The sequence below is a fragment of the Drosophila melanogaster genome, chromosome 3L (assembly GCF_000001215.4).
Source record: "Drosophila melanogaster chromosome 3L".
Classification (NCBI taxonomy): Eukaryota; Metazoa; Arthropoda; class Insecta; order Diptera; family Drosophilidae; genus Drosophila; species Drosophila melanogaster.
This window is the reverse complement of record NT_037436.4, coordinates 5,890,393-5,907,026: the sequence shown is the minus strand read 5'-3', so window position 1 is coordinate 5,907,026 and position 16,634 is coordinate 5,890,393. Positions and strand designations below refer to the sequence as shown.

At 45.4% G+C, this 16,634-nt stretch overlaps 6 protein-coding genes across 7 annotated transcripts; 4 read left to right on the top strand and 2 right to left on the bottom strand.

Moving 5' to 3' along the window:
* Window positions 1–327: 327 nt before the first annotated feature.
* On the top strand, window positions 328–2,816 carry CG10486 (uncharacterized protein; the record flags this gene model as incomplete). Of its 2 annotated transcripts, NM_139741.3 has the most annotated exons (4): window positions 328–428; window positions 481–1,298; window positions 1,380–1,572; window positions 1,641–2,816. In NM_139741.3, the coding sequence occupies 4 exons, from the start codon at window positions 328–330 to the stop codon at window positions 2,647–2,649; spliced, it is 2,121 nt and encodes a 706-aa protein (NP_647998.2). In that variant the 3' UTR covers window positions 2,650–2,816. The 2 variants fall into 2 exon arrangements, with proteins under 2 accessions (NP_647998.2, NP_001246641.1); NM_001259712.2 differs by having other exon boundaries at window positions 481–1,572.
* A 155-nt stretch (window positions 2,817–2,971) lies between these two features.
* On the top strand, window positions 2,972–4,140 carry CG32413 (uncharacterized protein; the record flags this gene model as incomplete). The annotated part of the gene is made up of 4 exons (NM_001104051.4): window positions 2,972–3,442; window positions 3,500–3,610; window positions 3,666–3,876; window positions 3,935–4,140. 4 exons carry the CDS (start codon window positions 2,972–2,974, stop codon window positions 4,138–4,140), a joined length of 999 nt encoding a protein of 332 aa, NP_001097521.3.
* Window positions 4,141–4,570: 430 nt separating this feature from the next.
* On the top strand, window positions 4,571–6,192 carry QC (Glutaminyl cyclase). The gene is made up of 6 exons (NM_168145.3): window positions 4,571–4,692; window positions 4,772–4,867; window positions 4,926–5,231; window positions 5,467–5,610; window positions 5,667–5,874; window positions 5,928–6,192. The coding sequence occupies exons 1-6, from the start codon at window positions 4,606–4,608 to the stop codon at window positions 6,107–6,109; spliced, it is 1,023 nt and encodes a 340-aa protein (NP_729109.1). The 5' UTR covers window positions 4,571–4,605; the 3' UTR covers window positions 6,110–6,192.
* On the bottom strand, window positions 6,091–7,499 carry CG32409 (uncharacterized protein). The gene is made up of 4 exons (NM_168144.3): window positions 7,280–7,499; window positions 6,970–7,222; window positions 6,419–6,912; window positions 6,091–6,354 (listed from the first exon to the last, which is right to left on the bottom strand). The coding sequence occupies exons 1-4, from the start codon at window positions 7,426–7,428 to the stop codon at window positions 6,201–6,203; spliced, it is 1,050 nt and encodes a 349-aa protein (NP_729108.2). The 5' UTR covers window positions 7,429–7,499; the 3' UTR covers window positions 6,091–6,200.
* Window positions 7,500–7,631: 132 nt separating this feature from the next.
* Window positions 7,632–9,389, bottom strand: CG5592 (uncharacterized protein; the record flags this gene model as incomplete). Its single annotated transcript, NM_139739.2, has 3 exons — window positions 8,737–9,389; window positions 8,476–8,668; window positions 7,632–8,418 (listed from the first exon to the last, which is right to left on the bottom strand). Exons 1-3 carry the CDS (start codon window positions 9,377–9,379, stop codon window positions 7,632–7,634), a joined length of 1,623 nt encoding a protein of 540 aa, NP_647996.1. The 5' UTR covers window positions 9,380–9,389.
* Window positions 9,390–9,591: 202 nt separating this feature from the next.
* On the top strand, window positions 9,592–11,336 carry PolE2 (DNA polymerase epsilon subunit 2). The gene is made up of 2 exons (NM_139738.2): window positions 9,592–10,353; window positions 10,411–11,336. Exons 1-2 carry the CDS (start codon window positions 9,648–9,650, stop codon window positions 11,280–11,282), a joined length of 1,578 nt encoding a protein of 525 aa, NP_647995.1. The 5' UTR covers window positions 9,592–9,647; the 3' UTR covers window positions 11,283–11,336.
* The last annotated feature ends 5,298 nt before the right edge of the window (window positions 11,337–16,634 follow it).

Below are 16,634 nucleotides of genomic sequence, written 5' to 3'. Positions count from 1 at the left end.
GGTTGAGTTCCATGACAATGCCCATTTCTTGCTCCAGTTGCTGCCAGCGAAACGGAAATGAAAGGAAAAGTAGCTTAGGCACTCAAATGGAAAATCACCAAGTCATCCGTTGAAAAGAATGGCACCAGAATTTAACAAGTCACAGCTGATTAAATAGTTTTGTTCCCGTGATGATACTGAATTTAATCTGATTTTCGATGTATACAAATGACTCCATTTTTTTTTTAAAGCAAATAATGCCACTTTAACATCTCATTTTCCGTAAATATATTAAACATGAAGCTACGATTTATTAGTCAGATTTTCAATTTTTCCCTGTGCTTCAATATGGCAAATGACGAAAAGGGAAATGCATCGACGGAAGATGATGACAAGCCGAAAAAGAGGGAACACAGGGATCAGGGGCAACAGTCAAAGCTGAAGAAGATGTAGGTAGCGATGCTATATAGCCAGGTATAAGCTAATATCTTATCCAAGCAGAAAGTATTACATTGAGCCGGATAAAGTGGACATTGGAATACAGGCGGGTGATTCGTTGGAGAAGGTCAAAGTGACCTACGTGGAACCAGATGACGAAGAATCCTCGCATGGCTTCTTTTGGGGAAAGAAGAAATCGGAAACATCATTACCGCGTCGATCGTGGGAGACGGATGACTATATAGATTTCGATGACCTCCTGCCAATGATCGGCCAGTTTGGCCGTTTCCAGATTAGGCTGTTCCTGTTCATGATACCCTTCTGCTTCATCACAGCCTTCGTGTATCTGGGCCAGATATTCATGTGCCTTACCCCACCGAAGTACTACTGTTATGTGCCGGAACTTTTACATACGCCGGTGGAGCTGCGCAAGGAGTTGTCCATTCCAAAGGAGAAGGATGGATCTTACAGTCGCTGCCGGATGTACAATACCAATTACACGAAGATCCATTTTGCGGAGAATCCGAGTGCCTATATCAACACTTCACTGCCAACGATTCCCTGCAAGAAGGGATATGTTTTCGAGCAGGAGGGCAGAGCATTTGAATCGGCCACCATGGAGTTTGGCTGGCTGTGCGATGACGACAAGTACGCCACCTATGCCCAGATCATCTTCTTTTTGGGTTCCATATTGGGCGGACTTGCGTATGGCCACTTTGCGGATCACTGCGGCCGTGTGGCGGCGCTGGTCAGTAGCTGCTTCCTTGCTCTGGTAGGCAGTCTGGCCACTTCGATGTCCACGGACTTTTTTACCTTTGCAATATCGAGATTTTTAGTTGGTGCCTCCTACGATACCTGCTTTACGATGGTATACATTTTGGGTAAAAAAGTGCACATACCATGTGTACCATGTGATATATTTCCTCTGCAATCTTATCTGCTATAATACCTCTGTTTTTAAGTGCTCGAGTATGTGGGTCCCAAGTACCGGACATTGGTGGCCAATCTATCACTGGCCTTGTTCTACTCACCCTTCACGATGGTGATGCCGTGGATAGCGCTTTCAGCCGGAAATTGGAGGAGATTTTCCTCGTTTACATCCTTGCCCATTGTGCTTGCCATGTTTTCCTTTTGCCTGCTACCGGAGTCTGCGCGGTGGGTATTCAAATTGTGGCAACTTTAAGCCAAGAGGTCCCATCTATACAGGCATTTTTCGATTACAGATGGCTGGTATCGGTGGGTGAGATCGACAAGGCCTTGGAGATATTGAAAAATGTTATTGAGGTGAACAAAAAGCAAGTGTCCAAGGAGATACTCGATCTCTTCGAGGCGAGCTGCACGCAGTTCTACAAGGAGGAGCTCGATGGACGCGATTTTACAGTGCTTTCCATATTTAAGAGGAAGCGGATGGCCCGATATATGATCCTGATGATTCTCATCTGGATGTCCATCTCATTGGTGTACGATGGACATGTTCGAGCGGCTAGTGTCCTGGACAGTGAGAATATATTTCTGTTCTTTACCATCGCCTGTGCCACTGAGTTGCCGGGTAATATCCTGGTGATCCTTACTCTGGATCGCGCTGGACGTCGATGGTGCTCCTTTTTTTACACCTCGTTGAGTGGAGTGTTTAGCCTGTTAGGGGCCAGCTTTCAGAATCGGGCAAATATGAGGATGTCAGCGTTAGCTGGAAGATTCTTTTCCAACATCTGCTATAATATAGGACTGCAGTGGGCCGCTGAGATACTGCCCACTGTGGTGAGGGCTCAGGGAGTGGCCTTCATCCACACGATGGGCTTTGTGGCAATGTTGATGTCCCCACCAGTGGTCTATCTTTCCAAAAAGTCCCTTTCCAGCACGCTGATAGTTTTGGGAGCCCTGGGTATCTTTGGTGGACTGCTGGCCCTGTTTCTACCGGAAACGTTGAATCACGAACTCCCGGAAACTCTCAGTGATGGCGCACAATTTGGGAAGAATCAAAGGATTTGGCACATGCCCTGCTGTGGCCCAGGATCAAGAAAATCCCATCCCAGGCACAACTGGCACCAGGGCTCGAGCTTAAGGACCTTATCGAAGGACGAGTTCCGCTCCAGCAAAATGTATCGCAAGACGAAATACAGGTTTGAGTCCCACCCGAGTCCATCATCGAGTGATTATAAGGGCACTGAGGAAAAGGAAATCCGAACGTATAAATATGGCAACGGTTCAAAGTGGCCAGAAGATAAGAGCTGAGGTTATCTTTGAGTTAACTCCCTGTTTTATAAATACTTTTCTAATTAAAGATTACATTTGATTATTTTTTAAATTGAACAAAAATTAAGAATCAATTCTATCCCGTGCCTGTAAAAATGTACATTGCCAAAGCTTTATTCAAATACAAAGATTTCTACCATTCTGAGAAAATGAAACTTTTCTTCCTTTTGCTAATTAATAAATAGCTTACTAACTTTCGTGACGAATGCTTTAGTTATGGGGAAATTCTGTTAAGTTTTCCGTATAAGCCAGAATCTAAATCATTCGCTATTGCCATTAGCAACTGGAAGGTATTTTCCAAATGCTCGGAAGGATTGCGTTGTTCTTAACTATAATTTATGTGGTGTTTAAAGCAATGTTTTTGCGTTGGGTTATTGAAAAGCCCCCCTTTAAATTCGATGACGATGAGGAGCACTTTAATGCTACGTTAGCGAAACTACTAAAGCCTCGATCTGTGGGCAGCAAAGGGCATGCCGAGGTTCAAGATTTCATCGAGACGGAACTGAAGCGTTTGGATTTCATCACATTAAAGAATGACTTCCAACAAGGAGTCAATATTACCAATTTGGTAGGCTTTTGGAATATGAGGGCTAAGTTTTATCTGATGCTAACCTGTCACTACGACAGCAAAAAGCCAGAAAATGTGACCACCGATGAGTTCCTTGCAGCCGCAGAAGGCGCTGTATCGTGTGCCATTCTTCTTAACGTGGCCAAAACATTGAGACAATTTTTAATAGATAGGTGGTCTGAAAAAAAGTCCGTGGGACTGGCTGTAAGTAAGTCATAAACTTGCGTTGCAACTATTTAATTATAAAATAGGACTTTAAAGTTTATCTTCTTCGACGGGCACAATTCCTTAAGCTCAGATCCTTATGACGAAAATGAACTTTTGGGCGCAACACACTTTATAGATGAAGAATTTATACCTTTGCGCGACATGGTAATATATCAAAATGCATAATCTTTACTTGTAGCCCATATTAATCTTTAACTAGGCTGTTGCAGTAACTCTCAGCTATATTGGCGCGCCAAATCAAACCTTTTTGAGCTTCTTTGAAGTTACCAATGATTTGCACAACCTGATTGCTGACATCGAACAGGATCTCAGAAAATCCGGAGAACTCGACGACTGTCATGTGTTATTCCAAAAGAAAACACATTACGACAAAGATCTGCTTGACGATCATATTGTATTCGACGAACAAGGTAATATCATAGTTAATTTTATACTACTATTTTATAACGTGTATTTGTTCATCTATAGATGTGCCAGTCATTCATGTGAGTCCACATGAATTTCCAAATGTTCTTTATACGCCAGCGGACAATGTCGAGAATCTACACTATCCTACCATTCGCAATATGATCAAAATTATTCGCTGTTTTGTGCATGATTTCTATGAAAAGTGGCAATACTTTATGAAATGGCGACAAGCTTTTGCAATAAATTATGATTTTTATGATGACTAAATTCAATTAGATTACATTTTTTATAAAACATATATAGCATTAAAAAGTGACTAATTCCCAAAATGTATATTATACACCTAAAATAACTTTCGAATGAAAACTTTGGTTTAGTATGAGACATTTTAAACTTAGTGTTCATTCTAGACTTTAAGTGCATAGTCACTAAACGTACACTAATGTAATTAAGGTAATTATCGTTATCAGCACCAATTAGTCGGCTCACTTTTCCCCAACGAACGCGGCTTTAAAGCTTTTTGCATTTACCGCAACATCAACATGATTCACTCTTAAAAACTCTCTTGAACGAAGGTTCAAAGCTTTCGAAGTGAGTTTGCCGCCAAAGAGGCAGCGGAAAACGAAAACAAAAGCCATCAGCATCGGAAACCACAACATCAACTACGGTAAAGATCGATTTTTCAGCCACCGATCGGGCTTTAGTGCGTCGCCGAGCTCTGAAGCGTATAGATGGCGATCGGTTCCGTAGTTTTTGCCGCCGCAGGCTTGCTGCTCCTCCTCCTCCCGCCGTCGCATCAGCAAGCGACAGCGGGAAACGTAAGTACCCCAAGCATTGTGACTCACTTGGGAAACCAGGCATTGTTAGGTTAACCAGAGAGACCCATCTATATTCCAGATTGGATCCCAGTGGCGCGACGATGAGGTCCATTTCAACCGCACCCTGGACTCCATTTTGGTGCCACGCGTCGTTGGCAGTCGGGGACATCAGCAGGTGGGTGATAAAGCTTCAAGTGTATTACTTGGCGTTATAATATTAACATTTCAAACAGGTGCGCGAGTACCTGGTCCAATCGCTGAACGGCCTTGGCTTCCAAACGGAAGTGGATGAGTTCAAGCAGAGAGTTCCAGTTTTCGGCGAACTCACGTTTGCCAACGTAGTGGGCACAATCAATCCCCAGGCTCAGAACTTTCTCGCTCTGGCCTGCCACTACGACAGCAAGTACTTCCCCAATGATCCCGGCTTTGTGGGCGCCACTGACTCCGCCGTGCCCTGTGCCATTCTGTTGAACACCGCCAAGACCTTGGGCGCGTATCTGCAGAAAGAGTTTCGCAATCGCAGCGATGTGGGACTTATGGTAAGTTGCTTACTTAGTGCCCATTAACACAGACCTTGGTGGCTAAATAAATTTTCCATGAACTCCAGTTATACCAAACCTGAGCGAAAACAAGTTGCATGTTTGGTATTCAAATCTCCATTTGAAATTAGGCATACGACATTAGTATTACATTGAAAAAGTTGATTTATGTTAATAAGATCTAGTAGAGAATTTTTCCTATAGTTATTGAAAATCCAACCTTCTTATCCACCAGCTCATATTCTTCGATGGCGAGGAGGCCTTTAAGGAGTGGACCGATGCGGACTCTGTATACGGATCAAAGCATCTGGCCGCGAAGTTGGCTAGCAAACGCAGTGGTTCCCAGGCGCAACTAGCTCCACGCAATATAGATCGAATTGTAAGTCAATGACCTTTGCGAGAATTATCAGCTTGCTAAGATTGTATCAATAACAGGAAGTTCTGGTGCTGCTGGATCTAATTGGGGCGCGGAATCCCAAGTTCTCCAGTTTTTATGAAAACACCGACGGACTGCACTCCAGTCTCGTGCAGATTGAGAAATCTCTGCGCACTGCCGGCCAGCTGGAGGGCAATAACAATATGTTTTTAAGTCGTGTCAGCGGTGGTCTAGTCGACGATGATCATCGACCGTTTTTAGATGAGAGTAAGTTTGATGTCTTTAGTGTGTATCCATAATCACAGACGTTTTCCATACAGATGTTCCTGTGCTGCATTTGGTAGCCACTCCTTTCCCAGACGTCTGGCACACGCCTCGGGACAATGCCGCCAATCTGCACTGGCCTTCCATACGCAATTTCAACCGTGTTTTCCGTAATTTCGTTTATCAATACCTTAAGCGGCACACGTCACCAGTGAATTTGCGTTTTTACCGAACATAGTTTATGTTTTGTCTTATGGCTAAGATTTATTAAGCATAAGTGTAAAGTGTTTTTCGTTAATTAAAGTGTCCTAAGGCATGTGTAATTCTTCCTAGCGACGTTTGCGACCGGCTTGCGCCTTCTTGCCCGGAGCCCTTTGACCACGATTGCCCTTGGACTTCTTGCCCACCGCCTTGCGACTGCCCTTGCCCTTGGGCTTCTTGCCGCCCTTCTTGCCTGGTTCATTCTCAGCCTCTGCTTCGCGTCTGTTGAGGAAATAAAGGTTTAAGCTTTAGACTATGCTCATTTAACGATAAAGGTTAAACTTACGCCAAGCGATTGTCGCGCTTCTCCATCGATACCGCCTTGCTCACGTCCAGTTTGGGCTTCTTGTTCAGCACGCTCTTGATGAGATCCAGGTTGGCCTCCTTCTCCGGCGTTTGTGTGATATGCGACTGCTTGCGTTTGCCGCCGGGAATCAGCTCTTTAATGCCCAGACCACGTGCCTCCTTCTCCTTGGGCAGTTTGTTTTGGAATTTGCCGACTGAGGCTGTGGAGGATTTGGCCACAGTGACGGCCGTTAACAACTGGCTGGATGAGGCAGCCTCGGGTCCCAAGTAACCGCTGCGTGGCATGTCGATCTTCTTGGCGCGCACAATGTTCTTCATCCGCTGGATCTCATTCTTGGCCACCTTCTCGTTGCGCAGGTCGATCTTCTTCTGGAACATGTCCGTATTGGGATCGGCGTTCTGTGGCACCTCCAGCACCCAATCCTTGGCCTTCTCGGCCTCGGCACGCTTAAAACCATATGTAGGCACCCATTTCTATAAAGATTCAAGGTTTAGATTGTGACTTGACAAGATTAAAGAGCAAAAACTTGCATCCATGGTCTCATCGTAGGTCTTCTTGTCCTTCTTCTTCTTGCTGATACCCTTCTCCTTGGCGAACTTCTCCCATTTGGTGAGCGGACGTGGACCTGGCGGCTTACGGAGGCGGGGCAGTACCGTCGTGGGTTCCGGCAGCTTGGCCACAATGCTCTCGTCTACCCGTTCGGTGGGCAACTCCCAAATGGCATTGACCAAAAGTTGGGTGTTCTCCCGTGTCAGTGCGGTCAGGTACTCCTCTTTGTTGTCCCTAAAAACAATGGAACTGGTGAAAAATCAGTATTCCTCGCTAGAAACCGCCGCTTACCTCAATTCCCGGTCATCGAAATCGTTGGGATCTGTGATCAGCAGGCTGCCAACGTCGAGTCGGCATTCCAAATGCTTTTCTACTGTGATCGGCTTGTATTTGTCCAATTCCTTTTGGTGTTTGGCCAGAACTTCTTTAACAACATCCATTTTCAGGGAATTAGCGTATAAACAGCAAAATTCAATTCCACGTGCTGACAACTGTGACCATGCACTAGATTTAACGAATAGGCTAAAAAATACTAAATAAATGTACCAAACTCGCACCGAAGACTCAAACCTTGCAGGGAAACTTGGCTATATACTTATCAGTCTATCGGCGCCATTTCAAAATAAGTTTTTAAATTAATTTTTTAAAGATCCTCGTTTATTTTACGATCTCTACAACGTAACGTCCAGCGCTTTTCCGCCTCGTCCAACGTTTGTGGCATCGTAGCTCCCTTGGTCTCCGGCAGAAACAAGATTATTAAAGCGCCTATCACGGACACCAATGTGATAATAAACATGGGCAAGGGACGATAGTAGCGGTGGGTGCTGAGTACAAGTGGTGAGAGTAGGGCACCCATCTGACCCATAATATTGATAATAGCCAGTCCCTGACCGCGCAGCACGGTTGGCAGTATCTCAGAGGCCCACTGTTGACCCACATTGTAGGCCATTGTGGCGAAAAATCTGGCTGCAATCGCTGCCGTTGATGCATTCCAATGTCCTTTTAGAATACCAACGAAGAGACTGGATGCTGCACACAATAGCATGACAGCCGACATCATGGGCTTGCGACCAATTCGATCTAGCAAAAGCATTGGTACGATTCCAGCAGGAATTTCAACGAGCGAGGAAAGGGAAAAGGTTATAAATATATCTGTGTCCAGGATTTCGACTACGCGAACATGGGCATCGTATGCTAGGGCCACAGTCATCCATGTGACAATCAAAATCGTTAAGACGACGAGCCTGGGAAATGTCTTAAAGAGATCCAGACTGGTGTACTGCTTTCCCAATTGCTCGTTGGCAAATTTAAGTTCATAGCATTCCCGCATCTCGGACCAAACCTCTTCGGAAATGATTTTTCCATTGGCTTTGGCCGCTTCTTTCATGACTTCAATACACCGGTCCACTTTACCCACCGACATAAGCCAACTGCAGTGGGAAATGAAGTTTAGATAGCTTGAAAACCTATTGTTATCATTAATTTACCTTGGTGACTCTGGAGCCAGCAAGCTGGTCAATATCATGAATACAATTGGCAGGGCAACGACCATGGCATAGTGCCTCCAATTACTGATGACATAGGCCAGCCAGGGAAGCAAGCAGGCGCCCAAGGTGAAGAAGAATGTGAGGGCTAAGTTCCCCACCAGTGTGCGATACTTGATGCCAACGTTCTCCAAAGCTGTTGAAAAGAATGTGATGATGATATTTAAATTTATGATTTATGTTAATTGACTCTGCAACACTCACTTAGAATATAAATGGGAACGAAGCAGTAGTTCATTGACAGTCCAGCCACAAATCGGCTGGCAGCAAAGCAGGGAAAGTCCTTGCAGACCACACTTACGCAACCGCCGATCATGGAACAGGAGTTGGCCAGAAATAGTGCAGGCAAGCGACCGGAATGATCGGTTATGAATCCAAAGCAGAGGCAACCAACAATACAGCCCACAAAGTAGACAACGACGCTATATGTCCCGAAATCCCTTTTGTCGCACACCCAATTGTACTCGGTAGCGATGGACTCGTAGGGCACCTCCTTGCGATCATAGATCCAACCATTGTTGCAAGGTATCGGGCTCCTTGTCTGATTCGCATCGTTGGTCGCATTTGAGTCGTAGGGCACATTGTACATAAAACAATTCTCGAAACTGCCATCTTGCTTTTTGGGGATTCCCCGATTCTTTTGTTCACTTTCCGGCAGTCCCTCTAGTTCTCGTACTCTGCACCAGTGATTCTTTGGCAACAGTATCATAAATATCTGACCAAAGTAGGTGAATGCGAACAGAAAGGCGGCGGGCATCATCCAAAACAGCAGTCGCTTCTGAAAGGGGCCAAAGTCCCCAATGAACAGCAAGAAGTTCTCATACTTTTCACAATCTCTGGGGGGCATTTCGACATTTAATATTATAAATATGTACTAAACAAAAGCCAACTTCTTTAAAGCCCTCTTTTTGAACCTTAAATAGTTAAATATATGTTATTTTGAATAAACCATTCAAATATCAACTTTTTGAACTCCACTTTTTTCCGCCAATTTTCGATTACTTTCTAGGCCTTCTATTTTAGCTTCATGTTCGGCTGGTCACACAAATGCACATAGATATCGATAATTGACAACATCCATATCTAATTTGCGCGCGAAAAAACTTTTAATAACAATGGATGTGGATTTACTGCCGCTGAGAAAGCGAATAACAAACACCTTCAAGCTATGTGGATTCCTGATCCGCTCGGAGAACAGTTCCTACCTGGCGGAGCAGCTGCTACCCTTTGACGCAGCGGAACGGGACAAATGGCTGACGGTGATCACCGAGAATCTCCAAAGCCAAAAGCTTTTGACGCCTCATGTGGAGCGAGCCGCCCTGGAGAAGGCCATCAATGAACTTAACCGGGTGGGATTGGATGAAGGGGAGACGGTCTTTGCCCTGATCGATGCCTTTACGGTGCCCCGTTTTCGGTACAACCAGCGGATAAAGAAATTCGAACTGGACACTCAGCCGCGCCAGTTGCTGACCGCCCCGCGCATGAAATCGGACTACATGCAGCAACGATATGCCATGTTACTACAGAAAACTCTGCGACACGATCTCTTTGCCCCAGCCGTCATACAGGATGGCGTTGGGGCCGAGGCCCAGGCCAAGAAATTTAAGCTCCAGTTCGCGGAGAACCTGCTGGCCACGTCGGCGATGAAGGAGGCAGTTGTTTTGGGGCTACTTACCCAGCTTAAAGAGGGCAAGTTCTATGTCGAGGATCCCACGGGTTGCGTCCAGTTAGATCTCACTGGAGCCCGTTTCCATGCCGGCTTCTTCTGCGAGGGCTGCTTTGTTTTAGCCGAGGGCAACTATAACAACGGTGTGCTCAAGGGTAAGTAGCCCAAAGTATTTAATAACTACATCTCAAGAGTTTCTTATGTTTCCCCAGTTGATGGCCTGGGCTTTCCACCTGCGGAACCGGCAAACAGCAGTCGAGCATTTTTCGGCACCGCCAACACTTGGGGCGGTGAATCTGCTAAGCTGCTGAAGTACTCAGCCGGACTACAGGAACTGGAGCGTACCAACACGGAAACAACCATTGTTTTCCTTTCCGACGTTCGGTTGGATCTGCCGGTTGTCATGGAGAAGCTGCGCCAGTTGTTCGTGGGCTATGATTCCTGTCCGCCGCAGGCTATAGTGCTCATGGGTCCCTTCACGGCCAGCACAAGGAATCATCATGAACTGAGGCATCACCTGGATGCATTGGGTGGCTTGGCAGCTGGCTGCGAGCAGCTGAAGAAGCAAACGGATCTGATACTCGTTCCCTCGTCCGAAGATCCCACGGCACCTAATATTCTGCCCCGTGCTCCAATTCCCGAATGCCTGGCAGCCGGGCTGCTAAAGGCCTGGCCACGCACCCAGTTGGCTACGAATCCGTGTCGCCTGCAGTACTGCACCCAGCAGATTGTGGTCTGCCGTCTGGATTTGATGGCCAAGTTTTGTCGCAACACCTTGCATTTTCCTGAAGACACGTCCCAGATCGAGCAGCATTTTGCCAGAACGATTGTGTGCCAGGGTCATTTGGTGCCCATTCATCCGATTGCCATGCCAGTGCACTGGGACTACGATCCTGCTCTGTGGTTGTATCCACTGCCGGATCTGATTGTCATGGGCGATTCGTGTCAGAGCTTTAGCAGCAGTCAACATGGCTGCACTGTTCTCAATACCGGCTCCTTTGTCAAGTCCAAGTTCGCATTCAAAGTGTATATACCAGCGACGCGAACGATTGAGGACTCGGAGATACCGGACGAATTGGAGTAGTTATGATATAGTTAACCTTAACGTAAGTTTGAATAATTATTTAATTACATATGTCGATTACTCTTTGGATTTCGGGCTATTTGGGCAATTTTTTTTTTGTTTTAAACAACTGCAAGCCTATATTTAGAAAGAATACCATCAATTTAACAATTTGGATATAAACTTCTTTCGGGAGCTTAGCTCACTGCGACCTCACATGTTGCTTGGCCCGCCAGCTCGAAACATTTTTCGGCACCCAGTGCGTGTGGCTGTTCCCTCGTGATAAGCGGCCCAGTCTCATCATCACCGTCGTCAGTCATCATATGCGCACAGCATGTGTTCCACAATCGTCTCCTGGCTGTGCGGCTGACGCGCCTCGCAATCTGCTTTTTACGGCGACCGGGGGTTGTCTATTACTTTTCATGACTTAAAGCCGATTTGGAAAAATATTGTTACTCTGCCCGATGCCGGCCACTTAGGGTCGTGGAAATTCAATTTCCCAGGCTGGCGCGCAACTCCTCGGCAGCTGAAACGGCAATTTTGATAATGCGTTTGACCTGAGGACATCGATGGCCCCCATTTGCTGTCACATGACCAGTTGCCGAATCGTTTTTTTAAGACATCATTAGCCGGGTAGGATGTGGAAGTGGGGAGGTTTTTTTTTCCTCCTGCCGAACGGCTCGAAGCGTTTTGCTCTCCTATTGATTTATGATTTATGAGTGCAACTTGGCTAGTTGTATGCCGCACGTCCCTGGGATCAATTTCCAAAATGTGTCCACCATGAGTGTCAATTCGATTTGGTGGGCGTGGTCAGCCTTGGGTGCTAACTATATTTTCATTTTATCCCTTCGAGTGTTGAACATTTATATTCCTCTGTATACATGGTTTCTCTCCAGCTCCTCAATGCAGAAAGGCAGATTCAAAATGCTTGCTGTGCGACAGCAATCTTGCTTCTGCTTCATTTAACTGGTAACATTGGCAACTTTTGAAATTTAAATATTGTTTTGCGGTTGCTCTGCAACTTGGCCGCAATAACATAAAAAAGAAAACATTTTATCTGTTATGGTCATCGGTTTTTATGGCATTCTCCCCGCAAAGTTGACACCATTTAATTTGGAGCTCAGCTTGATCCCCGCCCACCAGACTTTGGGACTCGATTAAAGCAATCGCTGATGCGGAATCCGTGAATCTGTGTCTTGGCCATCAATCACTCGACCAGCTGCGCCCCAAGTGGGCCTGGTCCAATCAAGGATCAAAGCAACTGGCCATCATATCCCACCTTAGGTTATCCTTTTGCACACACACACATGCTTGGCAATCAAACGGCGATGCACTCATGTGCATGTCCTGTGGTTATTTGACAATTGTTAACCCGTCTCTGGGCTTTGTTCGACTGATTCCTCGGTGTTGCCAAGTGGCCATATGCCAAGCGTCCCCTGGAAATCCATCCGGTAATCCTCGACTTGGTGGTGTGATTTTGATTCGGCAAAATATTTCAAACTGGGGTGGCTATAATCGTTCTTCGCTGATACCCTTTCGATGGAGTATGGAAATAATTGTGTGATTTTTCCAATGGAGTCCTGTTACAAGCATAAATACAAGCTGGCTATTCAAATAAATAAAACATTAATAATCTAAAACTACTCATAGTAAAGCACATGTACAATTTCCGTAATGGTAAAAGTTATTTTTATTGATATTAGCAGGAAATCATAAAACCCAACTTGTATTTGATGTAATTTTTTTAAAAATTCGTGTGGCGTTTACTCTATATCTTAATATAGAGCATTTCGATTTATTACCTCGTATGTAACATGCATATATAATACCATTTTAAAAACCCTTCGAGGGCATGAATATGGCAATATTTTTAGCGCATATGGTCAAAGGTTTTGCGTGGCTTTTGCTTTGAAACCACAACGTCAACTGGAAAATCAAAAGCTCGCCTTTGTTTATGAACCCATTCTTTTGTTTGCAACCATTGATACTTGGAGGGTTTATTAACTTTTTACGAACTCAACAATGAGCTGCATCCTTATAGCTGCTGTCGGCATTCAAAATTTGATAGGGTTATCATCAACATTGTGTGCAGTCCTAAAACACGCGGCAAAGTGCACTTTGTGGGTGGAATGAGTAAACGAAGCTGAAACTGCGTATATAAATCCGCTCCATAAACTCCACTGTGAATATATGACAACAATGTATCAATGTATCAACTTAAGCCCCGGACGGTCGGCGCTCTGGAGTCCGGACGTGTGCCGACATTTACGCCTCAATTATCAGCCGCAAAGCAAACACTGGGGGTCACCACTCGCCATCGCAAGGAGGCGATAATTTGCTGGCCATAAGCTGCTCCCACACATGGTGTAGTTGTAGCAGGCCTTGGACCACCCAGCGTGTCCGGCCATTCAATTCAATCCCAAGCGATCTGAGCCAAGTCGATTCGGTCCCGGAGTAGCAAGTGACACGTGGCGACCATTAATTTACGCGTTGGCTTTATCTGCGATTTGCTTGCGCATTCTCAGCCAGTCCAGGGATAAATCCACTGACTTCGGTAGTCCTGGCCACGTGCCAGAGTTGGCAAATCAAATGTTTTTATTATTTAAAGCGACAAACGGCGACGCCGTTTTATTGTCTTCCTTAAGCCGATAACAACAACTGTCTGCCTGTGTTTGCCGGTGGAAGTTGGTGGCAGGACAAATTACAAGGCAGCCGCATCCTGACCGCCATTGTCCTTGGATGGGATAACGAATTGCACCTTGGGGACACCGCTGCTGCTTGTTCCCTTTGTGTCTTAATGAAGCAACTGGCATGTGATAAATTTTAATTGATTTCATTTGCGTCTCTGCGGCTTTTGTCCTGGCCACTTGGCTGCCGGATAAGGATCCGCGGGTAAGCGCAGCTCATTAGCCAAGGAAAATGCATCTAGATAACACCTAGATGTTTGACATAATTGAATTTGGCTCCTAAGCTCTCCTGCTAATGATTCTAATAATGTTTTCCTCAAACGAATGACACTCACCAGAAAGGAATTAAAGAAACTGCTCATTGGGAGCTTCTAAACTCTAATACGTTGTATAAACGAATGCTATGAAAAAGCTATTAAAAGTATTCTTTTCAGATTTTATTCTTCGAAATTTCCTCTGAATCAGTCGAATCTTATCTGGTGATTTTACGTTCGATTTTCTGTTCATATTTTCAATTATTGGATTCGTGCTTTCTTTTATATTAGTACCTTTCAATTTGATTCACTATTTAAGCCCTTTTTTATCATTTTTTTCTTTACCAGTTTTCGGTTACATATTTCAAATTGATTGCATTTAAATTAAAACTCAGCATAAATCACCTGAGTGGGCAGGACTCTCCCACGCTCGACAGGACACCAGTGGCCATTGGACAGTAAGACAAAAGCTCCAATTCTGCAGCCGTGTCAGCACAATGGCACAGGCGACATAAGCCGATTTCAGGGATATCTCTGGCCCGGCTCCACTTTCCACTTCCCAGTGCCCCCCCGAAAATGGTTCGAATATTATCATCAACGCACAAGTGGCTTGTACTTGTCACACACCGTAACCCAAGCCCATTTCCCACCCCCTGGCGAACAGGGCAAAATATTTTCATTGTGCTTCAGCAGATTTTCAGCCACGAGAGAAGGGGGTTGGAAAAATGGGTAGCTGGAACTCGAAATGCGATTACCTGCGCTTGCCTATTTGCAGCTTGTTGTTCGCTCCTCCGAATTCGGAGTGGGAACTGCTCGTCCTGCCCTGAATGCTAATCGACTTTTGATTGTGTGTTTTGTGTGGAGGAAGCGGGATGAGGAGGCTGCCACAAAAAGGTTCAAATGTTCGGGCCATAAATAGGAATTTATGCGAGATTGTTTTTTTTTTTTTAGGAACGGACCACCGAGATTTATCGACGAGGGTGGTACATACATATATGCGTGTCCAGTGCGCTGATTGAATTTCGGATGGCATTTTTGGTCTGGGATGCGATGTGCCGGGACGGCACAGGTGACATATTCCTGTCGGTCGAATGACAAGTGTTAACGCCTGTTTTGTTTATTATTTTCAACCCCGTCCCTCCCCACGATGCCAACGTGCTGCGTTGAATCTCTATTGTAATTGCTAAAAAACTTAAGCTGCGTAAAATCCCAAGTTTCAATTTAACGCTCTCATGATTTCTTGTTGGGATTTCCTGGACATGTGAGTTTGACAAGTGCAGCTTGCACTGGCAGCTCTATCTTATCTGGACTTTTTGTTGATTGAAAAAGCATCCGCCATCCGCTGGCGCTCCCATTTGACACTAAGCAGATGCGCTTGAGAATGCTCCATGTGGCGACTATGGACTCTGATGCTCTCTTTCGAAATTCGAGCTCTGCAAAGAGTTTCCCGGGAAATGGAAGTGGAGCATGCGCCTTAATGTTCAGGGGGCGGGTTTCGGTGAAGCGCCAATGGCAAATGGCAAAATGGAGTCGCCACAGCGTTGTTGGAGCGGGACAAGAAATTGATTGGGGGGCAGAAGAGACCGGGGAACGGGCGCCCTGCACATGATTGCACATATGTGCCGGCTGCGATTGCTGGCCAAGATTGCGAGTGGAAAAGGGAGCGGTTGCCAAAATACAAAAAAAAAAAAAAAAAAATGGCGACGCTATCGCTTGCAGGCAACATACGTGTGTACTCGCAACAACATGTGTGATGTGTGCCCCGCCGTATGGAAGCCCCTTGGTCTGCGGATCCTCCCGCTCCTCCGACGCCACGGACTCTTCGCTGCCCTCCAGGCTCGCCCATATGTAAGTTTCTACATACAATGCGGCGTAAATAAACAGACTGCCACCACAAAAGCGACTTCCTTGGTCCTTGGTACTTCTTCTTTATTCGCTCTAAGCATTTTGTTTTATTATTATTGAGCTTGCTGGTTTTGGGCTCGTGGATTTCGGTTATGGCCAATGCCGGAAGTGCCGTTTAAGCCCCATATCGGTGAATGGCCCATCAAGCTGATGGAGCTGCCTATCAATAGTTGGCTGGCGGGCGAACTAAACCTCTTCCTTTGAGCCTCAGCTTGATTTATGTTGTGTTGTCCAGATGATTGATGGGTTTCCTCTTAGCTTGGCTCTCACTTTTTCTGTCCACAAGCGAGACTTACTCGTGCAAGTTGTTTGCTTGACAGCTTACAAATTTAAGAGTAGTGGGTTTGATTTTCACAAAAAGTTTTAAAATGTTTTTGAGGGGATTGTAAAAATAAAATGTTTGAAAAAAAGGGCATTATATTTACCTTGGAATGTAACCTGCTTTCTAAAAGATTGTATAAAATAAGTTTAATTTTTAGTAAATGCTACTCTTGCCATCAACTTACCGATTTCTTTGGTTTTTCGTG

Excerpts from the sequence above, each read along its gene's own strand:
- QC (NM_168145.3), top strand. The coding sequence starts at position 4,606 with ATGGCGATCGGTTCCGTAGTTTTTGCCGCCGCAGGCTTGCTGCTCCTC. Across the intron at positions 5,232-5,466 it reads GCAGCGATGTGGGACTTATG|CTCATATTCTTCGATGGCGA; the intron begins GTAAGTTGCTTA and ends CTTATCCACCAG. Across the intron at positions 5,875-5,927 it reads TCGACCGTTTTTAGATGAGA|ATGTTCCTGTGCTGCATTTG; the intron begins GTAAGTTTGATG and ends TTTTCCATACAG.
- CG32409 (NM_168144.3), bottom strand. The coding sequence starts at position 7,428 with ATGGATGTTGTTAAAGAAGTTCTGGCCAAACACCAAAAGGAATTGGAC. Across the intron at positions 7,223-7,279 it reads TTCGATGACCGGGAATTGAG|GGACAACAAAGAGGAGTACC; the intron begins GTAAGCGGCGGT and ends CATTGTTTTTAG. Across the intron at positions 6,355-6,418 it reads AAGCGCGACAATCGCTTGGC|ACGCGAAGCAGAGGCTGAGA; the intron begins GTAAGTTTAACC and ends TTTCCTCAACAG.
- PolE2 (NM_139738.2), top strand. The coding sequence starts at position 9,648 with ATGGATGTGGATTTACTGCCGCTGAGAAAGCGAATAACAAACACCTTC. Across the intron at positions 10,354-10,410 it reads TAACAACGGTGTGCTCAAGG|TTGATGGCCTGGGCTTTCCA; the intron begins GTAAGTAGCCCA and ends ATGTTTCCCCAG.